Raw genomic sequence first — 18,524 nt, 5'->3', positions numbered from 1 at the left:
CTACCTGTGACACAGGGAGACTATAATTCTGATGTTAAATTCTAGCAATGATGTGACAGTGACTGCTTTATGGTGGTGAACAAGACACAGCTGTGACTACTAACTTCCAATCAATATTAATTTGGATGATAATTTCTTCAGACACTGCGAACTGACCTCAGGTTTACATTACAGAATTGTACATTAATTCAAATAAATCACACATCCAACCAATATGGCCTGTAAGCGTGGTACAATAAAAATGCAGTACATGAAGGGAATGCTCAATGAGCTGTTATTGAGTCATTATAATTCATATCTTCCACAAAAGCGAATAGGAAGGATGGAGAGGAGTTGTCATTATGGTAAACTTGCATTATATCTAATGATGAATGCATTTGAGTCACAGGATAAAGTCCATCCTCTGTCGTATTATTTTAGTCTGTAGTGAATTCCTGAGTGTTAGTGCTGACTTGCATGAAAGCATTTTAACTGGAAAGTTCTGGGCAGAAAACGTTGGTTTGGCTCTCTCTTCCCCCCCCCTCCCGTTTTTCTTAGTTCTGGGGATGATTTAAAGACCTGTGATCACGACTAGTCTCATGTTGCAATCTGTGCCAGTGCCTTACCAATCATAGAATCGTTATGGCTGGAAAAGACCTTTAAGATCATCAAGTCCTTTTGTCTTCTGTCACTTTGCCATCCTCTTGAGCTGTGCTCTGTCGTAGACAGCCACGTAAATCCTCCGTGGTGTGCTCACTGCTGTGTTACCTGATGTTCTGCTCCTCTGACCTGCGGTTCTTGGATGGTTCAGGAGTGTTTCGTACATCATCTTGGGGCCTTTGACTTCAAGCCTTTAGCCAGCTTTATTGAATCTGGATCTTGTTGAATCTGAAAGGAAAACCTTAACCTAGTGTAAACGCCCTAGATGTACCTGTAGGCAGGATCCCTATGCTGCTTTAACCAACTGAAAAAGACATTTCTGCTGGTACTTGTGGTGAAGACTCATGACAGCTCAAAGCTCCTCGCTCTCAAAATGGCCCAATTTATGTGAATAATGAGACAGCTCTCATTGGTGGCACAGCAAAGTGTGCTCTAGGACCAGTGCTGGAAAAGCCGTTCAGCAGAAGCATTTGGTATGCATCTAGTTTTTATGAAGGCTTCTCCGTATTTATGGTGCTTCTTTCCCATTATTGCTGAATGAATGAAAGATAGTCAAGGGAAAAGTTACATCAGTCTGAAAAGAAGTGATCCATACTGTGCAAAATACACGTAGGTGTTGGGGAAAACTGACTGGCCCAGGAAGTAATGAAAATAGGTTGCATGTGTGCTTGCAAGAAGGGATCCCACTCATCAGCGCTTCAGAAAGAGGGGAGAGAAGGTCACGGAGTAAAGGAAGATCTGAAGCTGATCTGAAGCTCATCAGAGCCAGAGTTGACTCCAGACCTGGCAGAGCTCATAATGAAGGGGATAAGGTTGCACAGAGCTAGCCTGGTATCCTTTTTGGGAGCTTTCATGTAGCTTATGTCAAATTCCTTGAATTGCCTTGCATCCCAGTATATAGCCCAAAACAAGTACAGTACAGCAGTGGTGAATTTGAGGTGGAAAGTTTTTGTGTGTTTTTTTCTGGGGTTGGTTTGTTGTGTGGGTTTTTTTAATAGAAACCCAGTCAAAATAGCTAAATAACTTTTAAACCTGCTTTCTTGGTCACTGATTCATAGATTAATTCTGTTCAAAGCAGGTTCAGCTGTGGCATCAGACCACATTGCTCAAGACTTTACCCAGTCCAGTCTTGAAAACCTCCAAAGACAGAGGCTGTGCAGCCTCTTTGGGCAAGCTCTTCACTGTTTGACCATTCTAATGGAAAATGTGTAGGCACAGAAAAAAAGTGTAATTAACCTGTGCAGAAAGCTTTTCTGTTGCATCAAAAGTTGTTCAAGAAACATGCCACTGGGAGAATTACTTACGTTATGAAGATGAGAGAGGAGAGCTGTAGAGGGAAGCAAAGAGAGTTCACATAAAGCATGAATATGGCACCCTAGTCTATAGGGCTATGAGGACAGGCTGGGAGAGTTGGGGGGGTTCAGCCTGGAGAAGAGAAGGCTCCACAGAGACCTTAGAACCCCTTTCAGTGCCTAAAGGGGCTCCAGGAGAGCTGGGGAGGGACTCTTGATCAGGGAGGGGAGCCATGGGGTAAGGGAGAATGGTTTTAAATGGAAAGAGGAGAGATTTAGATGAGATATGAGGAAGAAACTCTTGCCTGGAGGGTGGTGAGCCCCTGGGGCAGGTTGCCCCGAGAAGCTGTGGCTGCCCCAGCCCTGGAGGTGTTCAAGGCCAGGTTGGACGGGGCTTGGAGCAACCTGGGCTGGTGGGAGGGGTCCCCCCCCATGGCAGGGGGGGTGGAACTAGATGAGCTTTAAGGTCCCTTCCAACTCTTACCATTCTGTGACTCTATGAAGTCAGGAAACCCATTCCGTAGTGCAAGAACAAACAATTACCAAGTTGGAATTTGTCCCCCTGAGCTAATTTCCTCTTTCTGTTTAGTCTTTCCTTCTGAGTTCCCAAAGGGAAGGTATTAATGTCTGGGTGAGACCTTCACATGCGGTCTGCTTGTTCAAGAGAGGAACAGTAACTGATCTGCCTTAAATCTCCAGATACTACCTCTCAACTTCAGTTATGAAGTGTGCTGTTCACTTCAACTCCAATTTATCTGTTCCGCAAAAAGCGGTTATTGCAGTGTTTGAGCTGGACGTACTGAACTCAGAAGTTGCTAAGTAATTATGGAAGCTTTAGGAAGAAGTGTATGTGAGAAACGTTAAACCAATCTAATTTCCAAATGCTTGCTGTGAATTGTCTTGCATCCTTTTGTTCTAAATGTGGGGTTTTTTCATACACTTCACTGTCTGGCTTCGTGTAGCCTCAGCTTGGTAGCATTAAGAGCTGCTAGGTTAGAGTAGAATCAGTGTAGGTATCCTAGACCATAAACTGCATCCCTTCCTCTCTCATCCTATGCAAAGGGCTCAGCTGGGCACCCTGTTCCTTCCTCTTTCCCACAGATCTCTGATAGCAGTTTACCTTCCTAAAGACTTTTCCCCAAAGCAAAGTCATCAGGAGAGCCTGTGCTAGATTTTTTTAACTATGATGTCTTTCCTTCATGATAAATTTCATTTTCATTAGAAAACATTTTAGGTTTTTTCCGTATTTTCATGGGAGCATGAATGGAGTTCAGTTAATTAACATGTATTTCCTTGAAAAGGTAAACCTTTCAAGAAAGTTTTGCAGTATTTTTGTGGCTTTTGTTGATGAAAGTACACTTAAGTAGTGATCCAACAGATCTAATTGTTTATTTTAATAAATGTGATCACTGGAGTAGGTGTGTCAGAATTTAGGGGATGCTACGTCCCGTGGCACCTGCATCCTGGGAACTGACCAACATCAATGCTGTTTGGGCTCCTTCTGCTGATCCTCCTAAGGTGGACTTGGTGTTTCTCTTGGGTAAGTGCTGTCCTGTCAGCTTGAACGGCTAATGCTCTTCTGCTCCCTTTATTGAAGTATTTTTACCATATTTAATACAGTACTCCTAGTAAACAATTCTTCCACAAGAAGCAGCAAAATGCAAGGTTAGCAGGGTTTAACACAGGAAAAGAATAACCTGGAAAGACTGAGTCATGTTGTAAAGTAGTATAGGATTTGTTATTTTTCAGACGAATTTGATTATTTTGAAAATAAATATGTCAATGTCAGGTAATGGCTAGCTGGCACAGAGGAAGGGTTTCAAGATTAAACAAGCTTTCTCTGAATAAGGACAATGAATCGAATTAATAATTTAAAATAATGACACTAGAGCAGAAATGAATCCCCATCCCCTTCTACCCACACTGGTGGCTCCAGTGCTATGATAGCAGTTGGTGAATTTCTGGTGAGTATCAGTTAAGTGTATAAAAAATACTCTTAAGTATGCTTTCTATGTGTTTCAATGGAAATGATTACTGTGAAATGACTATTAATGATGAGAGGCAATGACTGTTTCGGCACATGAAAGTGAGGGAGAAGATGGGAATAATGAGAATAAGGAGGAGACAGATGGTCTTATAATAGGGGCTGATGATTTTCAATTCATTCAATGTGTGCTCATCCACTGGAAGGATGACCTCTAAAAAAGTTTAAATGGCCAGTGGTGATGGTTTTCAGATGCTCCTCGGGCCAAAACAGTAAAGATGTATAAATGTCTGTAAAAGCTAAATATTTGTTAGTATAAGCCGTGATACGGGATCCAGAGAACCTGCTAGAACAAGGTCAAGTCTTCTTTTCTGGGGCAGAACTCTGTATTCGGAGCAGTGGCTCATTTGCTTGAGACCACGTTCTCCAAAGCACTTTACTTGATTTAGTATCGGGGGTGGGGGAGATTGCTGCTTCTTCATTCATCAGAAAGCTCTATCACAGTGATAGCACTTCACAATTACTGAGGTGGCCTCATCAGTCAAAGAAGAATAACCTCTAGGTGCAAAATCTCTCTCTGTGCCGGGCCAGGCTCCTGCTTTGTTGCTGGCTCTAAGCAGCTGTAAGCCAGCTTCCCTGTGGTTCTACGCTATTTACTGAGTGCAACATCGAGTGATATGGAAAGGAATTTTTTAATTTTCAGTTTTGATAACTTTTGTAAGAAAATGAAAGTCCCAGTCAAATAACTGTAGACAAGAGATGGGAAACCAAAGGATGCCTCTGGTGATACTGCCAGCTGTGACTTCTGCATTAGGTTTTTTACTGAAGGGAGATGATCTGCTAACAATAAGCATTGAAAGGTTCAAGGTTAAAATGAATATTAGTTTATGCAGCGTCATCTGTGTTGTTTTATAGGTCAGCAGTTTGTCCTCTGATCCTTAACCATAAACTCTCAAAGGGCTCATCACCTATCAGAAGGCAATGTTCAGCGCATTCAGGCTGCTCTGTTGCAGAGGGAACAACCCCTCCTCCTCACCTCCCAGCCTGTCCTTTCCAGAGTGCCTATATCCATCTAGCGCAACCCTCCAAACATGGAAACGGTCTCCCCCTGGTTCTGTAACCCCAACAGGATCAAAGCTATGCATCTTCTAATTCCTCCTGGTTTGCTTCCGATGATGTATGTACTTGTGTTCAGGCACTTGAGATGGGATCCTGCTTGTGCTGCCTTCTCAAGGAATGTACCAGAGCCTCCCCTTCACTTGTCACGGTGCCCCCACTTCTCATCGGGCTATCGTCATCATTCCCTGACGGACCTAGTTTGAAGCCAGCAAGCCTGTTGGTCAAGATTCTTTTGCCCCACTGTTCAGATGGATTGTATATCTCTCCCACAGACTTCATTCCTCAGCAAGAATAAAAAGGAACAAAACGCGTAGCATTGCAGTCACTTTTAGTCAAGCATAACTATAGCTGTGTTCCAATTCAAATCATAAAACTGGACATGAATTTAGGGTGATATATTTAATAGCATGATAGGAAGCATCATCTTCTATTCTTAAAAAACAGTGCTGGGGAGGTTGACGCCCCACACTATCGTGAACTTTAGCTGTACAACCTCAATGTTGTGTTCGCTTACCTTTCTGTTGCACCTAGCAGGCTTCCTCTTATTAAGAGTACTTTCACATTCCCTGTTCAGGCACTGCACAATTTCTCCTCGTCCTTATATCTCCCCCTTGCTGAATGACTGGCAACACTCTATTATGAAAAACAAATGCCGTTGTGTGCATGTAGCAAGACCTAATCTCAGCTGCTTTGTTCTATAACAAAGCAAGAAACAGCTGCTGAGATTAATAGGCAAGGTGAAGATGAGGTGGTTCAATCCATCATCGAATTGGTTCACTTTAAGTGTACTACAGAGCAGTCAGATTACCACTATTCTCTAGCAAATCACAAAAAAAAAAAAAAATACAGAAGGAAACGTTGTTTTCCCTTACTAAGATGAAAAGGTTATACAGAGAGAGAGATACGTCTAGAGAGATTTCTGGGATTGGGAGGATGTCTGAGCACAGAAGAAATAGCCTAGGCCAGAATTGAAATGTTAGCAGCTGAACAAAAAAAAATAGTCAGCGAGGTCCAGTTATTGTCCTGTTGTTCTTTCATACTTACCCCCTTTCGCTATTCCCCATTTCTTTTCCTTTTCTTTCTGCTTAGTGGTAACCATATTGTCTGTCAGCTGGCTCCGGGGCACGAATTCTTGGTGTTCAAAATCCCGCTAGTGTTTTCTCCACAACTTTCCCAACAAAACTTTGAAGTTAACTTAAAAGAAAAAAAAAAGATATTTTACATGATGAAATGCTGCTTTGCCATCTGCAAGACAGAGTTGTCTTGAATCTCATGACTTCAGCAACTTGATTTTATTGTTTAAACTAAAGCTCAGCAGCATTAGGTGTATCATAAAAGACTGGCAGTCAAGAAATCATGGATCACTTGCCCTAAGTCAAACACGGAGTCGGTGCCAGAGCTAGTTGCCTGTGGGTGTGCTGCTGGAGGATATTCTCCATGGTGACATATTGACCTCTGTTTAAAACCAAAAAAATCCCCAACCAATCCCCCCACCCCAGACCAGAATTGTATGTAGTTTGCGTGCTGTTGTAATTACATGCTGTTCTGTAATCCTTCTCTTAAAGAAATTACAAAAAAGTCAATAAATGAAAAAGTATTTCTCAGGCTCTGCTTTTGTATAGCTTTCTGTAAAAAGATTTTCAAAGCCGACTGTCATTCACCCCGCTGTAGGAACTCGCTGTTGATGTTTTACGTGGCTGTTTGGCAGAATGTTTTGATATAATCTAACCTGTTGCTCTACAGACACGTGTTGTATTTTATTGCATTATTCCAAAGACTTTCGTAGTCAAATGCGAGTTGTAAAGCCACTTGCATTGCCAGTTAAAAGTAGACTGAGATACAGAATATCTGTATTGTTCTCATTCAAACCCCATTCTACAAAAAACATACATTTGTCTTTGGTGCATTCAGGCTGTTATAGAAGACAGTAACGTTCTTGCTGAATTGGGCATAGCAAATTGTAAACATAAGTGAAACTTATTTGTTTTAAAAGCCTTTGTTTGTCCTAGTGTGTCAACAAAAGGTTCTTTATTTCCTGTTGCTACTGAGTGTATATAGAGCATTTGTTTCTCTGTCCCAGGGTCAGGTGCCTGCTATGGAAAGCTGGTGTCATAACTAGTGACTAAGGTGAACTGAACCCCTATATACCAAAAGACGCGGACAAATTACTAGCAATGAAAAATAGTTCTGACTTGATGATAGAAGGAAACTTTTTCACCGTTTGGATAGTTGGGTACTGGAACAGGTTGCCCAGAGCGGTTAGTTGGTCTCTCTCCTTGGAGGTTTTTGCAACCTGACTAGCTCAAGCCCTGAGCACGGCCGTCTGATCCCACCGCTGCTCCTGCTTAGAGCAGGAGGTTGGACTGGGGCCTTCCGAAGGTCCCATGGAGCTGGGGTTGTTCTGAGGGTCTAAGCGTTGGCAACCAAGTCCTGCTGTGCCGCCCATTTCACTAGGCTGGCTGCTCTGAGTTTGCAAAGTGATCGATTTGATTACTTGTCAAAGGGCAGATTTACACCTAGGAAAGGCTGCATAATACATGAGACAGAGGAGGAAGAGTTCCATCTCAGCAGAGATCTGTCTGCCTCTGAAGCAGGATTTTCAGCCTCAATGATCTCTGGTGTCCTGAAAGGCCTGGGAGCCCCCTCTGACGGAGCAGGTTGGCTCTGATTTTGTGTTAATTGTCACTTTAATTGCATTAATTTGACACTGTGGTTCCACGATGTACGCTGCTGCTTAATTTGGGTAAAGTTAGCTTGTAGAGTAAGGTATGTGCAGTGTTTGCCTGCAGTGTTTTGGTCTTGTTTGTTTACTGGAGAGGCTGAACGGAGCGCTTAAAGGTTGGCTCCTGCTCGTACGGCATCCCGAGGCACCCAGCCTGTTCCCCGTGGGTGCTTCGCGAGGTCAGGGCCCCATCTCTTGTTTCGTGGAGCCGTCACTCTGCCACTCCATGCAGAAAACGTGACTGTTGTCCTGTGCGAAGTCCATTGTACAACGGTATGTGTTGAAAGAGCATCTGCAGTGTTCTGGTCGTCACACCCTTCTCCCTTGTCACGTTTCGGGAGCCCTGAGTCACACTGAAGTGGCCAGCCTAAAACAGGAAAACATCTCTGATTAGCATGGTCTTGTTGTCGCTGAGCTGATATAAATCGCATCTGTTAAGATAATGTGAAGAGTGGGGAGTGGTGTCTGCAGGGAAGGTGGAAGCCAGTCAGGCCAAAAAATGCAGCCTCATTGCAGCCGTGAGAAGTAGCAGCGAGAAAGAGAAGCTAAAACTGCCGTGGACTCAGCTGTTGAAAAGTTGTCATAGTTTTTAAACTCAAAATCTTAAGCCAATGAAGCTGTTGTAATTCTTTTGCTAATTTAACAGATCTAAGATTTCTCTTTTAAGTGAGTGTGTAACTTCAAAAAATTACATGATAAATTTTGTTTACTTACTTTTATGATCTGCCATCGCTTCTGCCCCCTCCTTTTAAGATCTTACTTGTTAAGGACTATAAACAGCACTTAACTGATGCTATCCTGGTTCCAACTGGTTTCAGGCCGCCCTTTTGAAACAGTTTTTGTTGCTGCAGTTTTTGATAAGCTTTTGCAGGGTGCAGTCTGGCAGCACGGCTAAACTGATGGAGCGATGGGCTGCTGTTGAAAGGGACGGTGCTGTACAGTCTTAGCAGCTCCCTTGGGCTGACAGCGGCATTTGACCGACCGTGCATCGAGCTATTCAGAAACCTAAACCAGTAGAAAAACAACGTTTTTCCTGCCAGTTAAGTCTCTGGGCTGGCTCGGTAGGAGGTCAGCTGAAACGCAGCGCAAGTAAGAGGCTAGAGGAAAGGGGGACAAGTGGCTCATCTGTATGGTTAAACCATTTTCTTAGACTTCATTTCTCTTGTATTTTAAGTCCATAAACCAGCACTGAAGCTGAAACAGTACCCCGTGTTCTTACCACTGCTGTTTTTCCCACAACTGCAGCACCCCATCCTCCATTGTGCCAGTCAAGAACTAGCGTAGCCGCATGCTGAACTGCACTGGAGAATTTGCCTGGCGTAATTTTGTTTTGATGGATTAGTTTTCACCAGGTTTCTTTTGTGTCGCTGCACAAATGCTCGCACCAGAGCAGGAGGGTGATAAAAGGGAAGGAGCGAGTGGCGCAGGGTGCCGGGGAGGGTGACTGCTTATTTGACTGAATCTGCATTGCCAGCTTCAGCTGTCTTAACGTGTGCCTGGAATTACGGTATTAGGCAATGATTATATCTGTACCCATTATTTCACTGGTCTGTGAACATTTTAAAAATATTTTGTGGGTTAATGAATTTGTCCCCGTGACGTTTGGGAAAAATCCTTTCTTTTTTTCCTCCCTGTAGGATTTCTTTGCCATGTGCAGTGTGTAGGCTGCAACAGCCAGTGGGGTTGAGATTCAGGTGGCTGATTGATCCCGCGCTTGCTCCGTTTGTCCCAAAGACAGAGCAGTGGGGAGGCTCTATTGTAAATGTTTGCTGGGGCCAGGGGCAAGACCTGATTAAATAACTATCTAAATTTTATGACTGACTGGGAGAAACCGGATGGGGAAGAAGAGGTAGGGGAAGAAGATAACAACTGTGAGCTCAGTGAGAAAATGTTGGGACCCACTGGTGCAGAGGGAGGTCTTGGAATGGGCACATGCTACAGAGACCGAAGGAAACACCGGTAGCTAGAAACCTCTGAAAATTTTGCCTCACGTCCACATTCATTTTGACTTTCATCAGTCTTCAAAAAGGCTTTGCTAACACTGAGGGGGATGGAAAATGTTAATTATTGCAGTGGTTACCTTTCTTCTCAGTGGGACTGAGCTGTGCAGGTTTGCAGGCAGCGTGCAGATGTGTTGCCACTATACGGAGGTCACTTGTGTCATGGTCAACAGCATGGATCAAGGGCGGGCAGGTAACCTTTACTGGCCCACTTACCGTAATGGCACCGTCCCCAGCATCCTTGTGTCTTCCCTTTCCTTTAATCTTCGGTCACACTCTTCTGTCCTCACTGTAATTCGTTCCTTATAGAGAGAATTAATAAAGAAGAGCAGTTTCCTAAATCGGGTATTTAAAATGTTCTGAATCTACATTAAACAAGTTATAAAAAATATGCTTGTGTCTCCTTTCCTTCCTTGTTCTTACAGATGGAATTAGCTTCTCCCTGCAGAATATACATCCACCATTTCAGAGATTTCAGTAGTTTATATTGTTGCGAGTTGCTGCTGGAGTGTCTCATTCATTACGATTTTGCATCATGACCTTTCTGCTTTATAGCCCTGGAAGCTGTCATGCCTGCTTCGGATTTGCAGTGTTATTTATACATTAGCAGTCTTCCTAGCATCCGTGGAGCCTCTGCAAGTACTGGAGAGTTTGTACGTCAGACAATTTGCACGGTTGTCCAAAGAAGACTTTTTGGATCAGAATTTATTCCCTCTGTGGCCTTGAGAGAGGCGCTGAGCTGGGTTTCTCACCAGGTACAGGTGACTTATCTCAATTCCCCTTACCACCTGTAAGTGTCTTCTCTGCAAGCTGTTTCGGCATGAATTTCAACTCCCAAGCCATAGATGTTTATGCCAAGACACGATGCGTCATGCCAGCCAGTCCCCAGCCCTCTGTTTCCAGCAACTTCTGTGAGTGCTGGGTGGGACTTGGTGGTTTGCTGCTGCTTAGAGGTCAGTGGGAGGAGATTGTCCTCTCTCAGCTAGCGTGCTATTGCCATACGTATGGATATATGTTTCCACCTGAACGTGTAAAAAGGTTGCCCACCATTCAACCATTTTCAGATGCTCTTCTTACTTTCTTCCCTCTGTCCCGTGGGCATTCCAGCCAAACCCGTTTCCTTTCTGCAAATGCACTGTAAATGTGCAGATTTGACCGTGTCAAACTGACCGGTGGTTTTAATTATAAGCATATTTTGCATAGAAAAATCAAACACTCAGAAAAATCTGAGTTCAATCCACAGTCAGTTAGCTTTCCCATCTACTTGTCTTGCTTCACTGGAATTGAAGAGACTAAAATTAGCAAAATTTGTGGCCAAATCCTTCGATCAGTTGTCTGCCACCTGTTTAGTATTGTAGGCTCTATCTAAATCTGATTGTATGCATTCATATCCTACCTACTCCATCATGTTTAGTTTGATACTCGCCATTAACATTACCCAAATTTAAACTAAATGTTGCTAAAAATATATTTTTCTTTCTTCTACTGCTATTAGAATAGTGAACGTTAGTTCCTAAAATTCAGTCTCTTGGTATCTGTGCTAGATTTTAGTCCAAACTGGATGGAGAACTTAATGAACTCAGCCAAACACCTCCTACAATTGCTTTGTGGTGTTCAGCAATCAAATAGCCTGAGTAGTCTACCCGGTCTAGAGACCTGGTAGATTAAAATTACTCTCTTCAGCCCCTGTCTACAGAGCCAGACGTGTTTTCCTACTGGAATGAGGATGTCTGTCTTAACTGCCACTGCCCCAGTACCATCAGCCTGCTTCTTCCCTTCAGGGCTGTCACATTTCTTACTCGGTTGACTGAGACTTGGGTTTTGTAAGTCCTTGTGGACCCTTTGGTAACATTTTCTATTATCATTGGCCTTCATATGAAGGGATTGAGATTTGTGATTTGCTTCTTTTCCTCAGCACAGCAGCCACTGTTCTACCTACCTTTTTCCGTTTGCTCTGAACTGCATTTGTCATAACTTTATCGTACCATCACTACAATAGTGCTTCTCAGCGTATTTTTATCTAACAACCTGCTGAAAGAAAATCAACAAACTACTTTGTGCAGTCTTACTGTCATGCTTCTCCTTTGCACCCGAATTCTATACTACAGTGTATGGCTATACTTCTCCAGCTTATTGATAGGGCTTGTTGCTCCCATTTTGTTTGCATGCATGGAAATGGGTGAATTTATTCTGGGTTGGTTTGTGTATTATGAAGCTGCTGACATTTCACAAACTGCTTCTGGTGTTTAATGGAGTATTGGTTGAAAACAGCTACCAGAGACTGCTTTCCAGAGAAAGCAACTTCCATTCTATATCAACAGTAATTTTCTGTTGGATGAAGACAAGTGAACTCATTTTCAACAGGATAAGTGAGGTTTCAGCCGGTGCGAACGTATGGTTGATTTTCGATGCACTGTTTTACCTGAGTATATGCTTTATATCCTCACCCTCATGGGCAAAGTAAGTAGGAGCTCCCATGTTTCAATTAAGACCTTTTTTCCATAAAATACTTTCAGTGCTGAAATTTTCTAATCTCGTTCTACCTGTGAGTGCTGTTAAGGGTTGTTGTGGGACCATCCAATTAGCTACTTGGCTGTGCAATGTGGCAGCTTTTCTAATGCGGTTGTTTTCACCTCTTACAGGAAACAGCAAACATGCTACGTCTTACGCAGAACAGGCTGAAGGAAGAGGAACAGCACCTGCTTAAGAGTGGAAGTAAGTGAGATTTTCTTCACTGCTTTTATTAGCAGAGAAATTGTTAAGTACTTGCTACTTCATGTATAAGTATCCACTTACAAGCATGAAGCGAAGGGGACGTGGGACAGATGACAGAGTCAACAGACTACATTAGAAAAAGTGGAATGATAATAACTTTAAAAGGACAACGGTGAAATAGGGAACATAACCTCTGTGAAATCCTCCTCTGCCTTGTGAATTTTACCTGCAGCACTGAGGAATGAAAACAGTCACCCGCTAAACACGCTGTGCAATTGCAGTGAGCGGATTTTTAGCCTTCGTTTTGCTATTATCAACGCCTGTATGGGCTTGCTGTGGACACAGCACTTGTCCCAGCATGATGGGACTGCTGGTGAAGGGTTGGTTTGCAAACAGATTTGGTTAGAGGATTCTACTCAGCAAAATGCTTGCATGTAGGTGAGTAGTCTCATTGGTTTGTGGGACCGCTTGGCTGCCCCGTGTGACACATGGTGCTGGTGTGCCTCGCAAAACCAGACTGTAATTTCTGTCCTCAGCAGTTAGCCTGCCTCGTTGCGTGGCACAGAGTTTGGTTATGTGTTCGGACTAATTCTTTGTGATGTATCTATCAGATCATAGCTTTCCCAGGTGAAAAACTCTCAGCTTGACATCCTCTTTAAGATCGCTGATCTTCAAAGTGGCATCCACGTTTGCCTGCTTGCATTTGCTTGGTTTTAGTGTACCTGCAAAATGTGAATGCAATTAAAAATTGGGATTTTTTTATTTTTTTCTGAACTTACTCTTAATTAATTAGGATTCTAGCTGAGGATCAGAAGGGAATAATAACCCCTTGAGATTTTGTAGAAAGCTAACAAACCAGATTTTGCTCCTTTTGAGCCAAGCGTCAGCAAGAACTTCCTCATTAATTACCCCTGTGAATTTAATATTGCAATATGTGCATTTTTATATGGTAGTGGGAGAAAATAGAAGGGAAGTTAATTCTCAGGATCAGAGGGAGAGTTCATGAAAGCTGAAATTGAGTAAAGACATAGAAGTTGCACTTCACAGTTTGGTTGCTGGCAGAGATTTTCAGAGCAAGCTGATGAAAGGAAAAGCACAGGGTCCTGCACCTGGGTCGGGGCAACCCCCGATATCGATACAGGCTGGGGATGAAGGGATGGAGAGACAGACATCTGAGGAGAACGACGGGGAAGTGTTGCTTGATGAGAAGCTCGCCATGAGCCGGCAATATGTGCTGGCAGCCCAACAAGCCCCCGGCATCCCGGGCGGCATCCCCAGCAGCGTGGCCAGCAGGGGGAGGGGGGATTGTGCCCCTCTGCTGCGCTCTGCTCTGGGGAGACCCCCCTGCAGTGCTGCCTCCAGCTCGGGGGGTCCCAACAGCAGAAGGACACGGAGCTGTTGGAGCGGGGCCAGAGGAGGCCCCGGAGATGCTGGGAGGGCTGGAGCCCCTCTGCTGGGAGGACAGGCTGGGAGAGTTGGGGGGGTTCAGCCTGGGGAAGAGAAGGCGAAAAAGGGGAGAGCTCAGAGCCCCTTCCAGTGCCTAAAGGGGCTCCAGAAGAGCTGGGGGGGGACTCTGCATCAGGGAGGGGAACGATGAGATGAGGGATAATGGCTTCAAACTGAAAGAGGAGAGATTTAGATAAGATATGAGGAAGAAGTTCTTGCCTGTGAGGGTGGTGAGGTGCTGGCCCCGGTTGCCCAGAGAAGCTGTGGCTGCCCCATCCCCGGAAACATTCCAGGTCAGGTTGGATGGGGCTTGGAGCAACCTGATCTAGTTGAAGGTGTCCCTGCCCGTGGCGGGGGGGTTGGACTAGGTGACCTTTAAAGGTCCTTTCCAACCCAAACTATACTGTAGTTCTATGAAATTAACTAATTTCTGCCCATCTTTGGTCTCATCTTCTTATGTCCATGCAGTAAAAAGTGAAGAAGTTTTAGCTGAAACATAAGATTTGTAATATAAATTACAACAACGTGGAATGGTTTCAAGGATTTACTGGGAGTGAAAAAGTCCAGGTCCTGCTATCTGGCCATTTCCAGGGTAAATAAGTTCAAGATGAGACGACTTCTATCGTCAGTAATTAGCAGTGTGAAACATGAAAACCTGCTGACGTGCTTTCGGTGGATTTTCACTTGGAAAACTATTCTGTCATTTTGCATCTCTGAAATAACATGAACCTTGCCTTTTAGTGAGTGATTTAACTGCCACCTAAGAACACACGATTATGACTTTTAATGACCTGAAAATATTAACATAATACATCTTTATTCAAGTACTTAATTGTCATAATTAGTATTTATTCTAGTGATAAGAGCTCCAGGATCCTGGTTTTCAGTGCTGGCCCATTTATTGACTGTCCCATAACCTCGGAAAATCAAGTCATCTTTGTCAGCTCCAGTCTGCTTTTATCTGCGCACAGTGTGGAAGTCTGCAGAGTTGCGGAGGTGTAACTGAGACAATAAATTTGGCTCTCGGAGGCTGTTTCCCCAGTCGCGAGCACGGAGCACGGCTTCATTACTGCATGCTCTAAGGTTAATTTATTGAATGTTGTAAAGCTCTCTGAGACCACGGTTTGCTAACATAATGATCAGGTACCAGGCTGTGCTCTCCCCTTAGACCAGACCCCACTCTCCTCATTATTAGTTAAATTATGCCCTTTATACAATTTAAAACCAAGAGATTTGCTTTGGTAAGAGAACGCAGAGGTTGGTGTCTTAAATGGCATAGTCCCCTATTAGGATTATGTTTACAGAATGGTTTCGTTAATCCGAGCATCCTAGTCATGAGAAAGACAGATACTTTTCACAAGAGGAAACAATGGAACAGCAGCAGAATCGGTGCAGCATCACTGAACAGCTTTGCCTGCCCAAACCGCCCCAAAGGTTAGTTGTGAAATTCACACTAGAAATAGGAAGCACGATAAGGGATGGCGTTTCCGCCCTCGAGGCTTCCCGAGAGCCCTACAACCTTGGTCTGGCAGTCAGTGATTTTATCGAGGAAGTACTGTGAGCATTGCAAGTATTGCGGGGAGATGGTGTGAAGCGCTACAGGCGTGGGCACTTAAACCTTCTTTCACCTGTGTTTGGGGATTCTGTGTGCTGTATCCTCCTTCTAAGATAGGATGCGCCCTGTTAATGAGGTGGACACAGGGAAGATTAAAGAAGGACTTTTCATCATCAGAAGTATCTTTCTAAAGTAGGTTTTAAGGGGAGAAAATACATGCTTATTGCACTTGCATTTTTAAGTAACGCCCCTCACACAAAGCAAAGTGCTTTTGTCATCAGTTGTCTTCCATGTTCTGTTTGTGAAAGAATTTAGGGGTTTGCTGTCTGGACCTTCAAACCAGCAAATCCGTTGTGCCTGCTCGCGGGACTGTTCAAGCAGACCCAGCTCTGACTTGGTCTTGGCCATGCAGTGGGTTCTGGAGGTGACGGGATTAGCTTCTTCCCTTGCAGCTCCGCTCAGTGGAAGGTGGGCAGGCTGCCCTCATGTCTCCCTAAGACTCTCCGGCTGAATCTTCAAGGTCTGGGTTGGAGAGGTGAGCTTTGTTTGAACAGATTCATCGCTTTCCTACGCAAAGGGGTAGCATGGGGCCAGTGCCTCCTGCAAGGGAAAGGGAAGGTTCTCTAACTCTCATTACACTTTGCCCTTGAGAGCTGCGAAACACTTAATGAGGCTCTTCTAACAGCACAGGCTGGAATCGTGATAAATTTGTTACCATTCACTGATAAAAGTCAGCATCCATTCTGCCCCTGTAAGCACTCTTACCTTTGCGTACCTTCGTAATTGATGCAGTTCTCTTATTGTCTGGTTCCTTTGACCTTATCTCCTGCTAATTTGGGAAGCAGGCTTGCAAATTAACAGTTCGGTTCTCTGCAGCTGAAGTTGCAGGGATTCTGGACAGCCCTCTGTTGAGTTTCAGGCTGAACTAACACCAGAGAAACCTGAATCATATTTCTTGTAAAGAAAACCTGTGAAATGTATGTTGAATCGTGCAGGTCTGTGTTAAGAATATAGAAACCCATGGATATGTCATGGTACTCACATAAAATCTGTAAAAATGTTTAATGTATCTCAGAAACAGCCTGGTTCTTTTTATCTTCTGCTAGTATACATTGCAAATCATCTTTTTTTTTTTTTTTTCTCTGACAGAGCATCCCCGTAAAACCACTGCACTAAAAAAAAAAAAGCAGAGCTAACACTAAGTTATGTGAAAACCCGTTCTTAAATTATGTAAAGATGTTGAACTCCAGCTACAGCTCAGGCTTAGAGTATTATTTACGTGATGAAAATATGTGCAATTAAGTATTCGCAGCAGGACAGAAATGGTTTTTTGTGATGAGCAGTAACTAAATTGCTTTTATTTTTGTAACCTTTATTTCACATAAGATGCTCTTAGAGAAACCACTATATGATGTGGTGTTTTTCACACAGCGGGCTGCCCCTGTGGCACATCCAAGGTTGGTGCGAAGTAACAAATGCCAATTGACTGAAACTCGGGGCTTGGTTTCCTTGTGGTTAATGGAACGGTGACTCTTAAAACATTATATTAGGCACTGCTCGGCTGAGCACTGCGGAGATTGTTGATAGAACTATTGTCAGGTGTAGATACGTGAAGAGTTGCTCTGATAATGGTTTGGTGTGAGAGGAGAGGGCCAGGAAGGTCACTGACCACGGCAGGAATTCAAGATGTTTTTTACAGGTTCATTTAAGGTTGAAAAAACATGTTTGCTGAGCAAAAAAAGTAACAACTGAAAATGTTTCTAGACTGAAATACATTTTTTTTCAGACAAATCAGCTTATTTCACTTACAGATCTTTTTCTCACTTTGTTATGCACTTTTTCACGTGCATTTTCTTGCATTTTTAAATTTTTTTTGTCAATTTAAAAGCAGACTTTATAAACTAAAGTTTAAAAAAGTAAAAATTTTGTTTTGAAAATATATTAAAAAAAATAAAAATTGAATCTTTCAAAATATTTCCTGTATTTCTTTTGGGTAACGCTATGCCCAGGATTTGATTTCAGTTTGTAAAAGTATTTGCTGTAAAAATTGCATTGTTTGTTGACTGTACCGCTTTCTGGTGCGCGGCACCCCTCGGCCCACCCTGCGTACTCTTGCTTGGTCTGTAGAATGAGTAAACATCCATCGTGAGATTTGCACTACCTCAGTATTGTTCAGCAATAACAACAGGATTAACCGATGCTCCTGGGGAGCTTCAGTACTCGATACCCAACCAGAGTGTTTCCTTGGCCAGCTCGACTTGCCAAGATAACTCTTTCTTTTCTGACGGCCAAGCCAAATGTGCTTAGCTCCATCATCTTGCTCAATTAAACACAGCAAATACAGATGTTGTGCTTCGGATAGCAAATCACGTGGCGCTGTGGCAGTTGGGTGCCGTGCCAAATCTCTTGTACTCTTTCTCCTCCAGAATCGATGCTTTAAAATCTGACAGCAGATAAACCGAAAGTCCCAGTGCGACAACTGTGGCATTTGAAATGTGGCAGGGTAATTCCCGCAAGGGCAAGACGCCTGGGTGATATTGCTAATGCTCAGCACTGTCACCAGCAGGATGCTCAGACCATCCGTCTTCTTGTAACAGATACTTGGAATTTGTCCACAATAGTCTTGTGTTTTGCTTGTTAAATAATTGCAAATTCGTGTTCTAATTTAATAGTACTTTGATGGACTCTTGGCTTTTAAGATCATTAGAAATATTTATGGTTGCTGAATATGACCTCTCTATAAAATGGGCCAAAAAATATCTTAGCTACTTATTCCTGTGCCAAGACTACAAATCCCAGTGTAAATGGAGCTTGTCATCGAGAGTTATTTTTAATTATTTCAAGTGACAGAGACCTATTGCTTCCCTGGGCAGTGGTTAATCATCCTTACTGTTAAAAATGGGACGTTGGATACTGTAGCAATAGACCATTTTAAAATGACCAAGTGAGGTAAGAAAGTGCATTTAGACCTCTACAACCTACTGGTTGGTGTTTGTTGGTGGGTTATTGCCCGGTTTGAGCATAGGCAGGTCTGAACATCCAACCTCTCTGT

At 43.4% G+C, this 18,524-nt stretch overlaps 1 protein-coding gene across 1 annotated transcript in view; it reads left to right on the top strand.

The window, feature by feature from the left end:
• CLUAP1 (clusterin associated protein 1) overlaps positions 1 to 18,524 on the top strand; it is a 70,551-nt gene that overhangs the window by 33,006 nt on the left and 19,021 nt on the right. Inside the window, exon 8 of the mRNA XM_009881943.1 lies at positions 12,399 to 12,471. Within this exon, the coding sequence (XP_009880245.1) occupies positions 12,399 to 12,471 (73 nt within the window). The remainder of the gene's footprint in view (positions 1 to 12,398; positions 12,472 to 18,524) is intronic.

The sequence above is a fragment of the Charadrius vociferus genome, unplaced genomic scaffold (genome assembly GCF_000708025.1).
Source record: "Charadrius vociferus isolate BGI_N301 unplaced genomic scaffold, ASM70802v2 scaffold593, whole genome shotgun sequence".
Taxonomy (NCBI): domain Eukaryota; kingdom Metazoa; phylum Chordata; class Aves; order Charadriiformes; family Charadriidae; genus Charadrius; species Charadrius vociferus.
The sequence above is the reverse complement of the archived record's forward strand: the minus strand, read 5'-3'. Positions and strand labels throughout refer to the sequence as shown.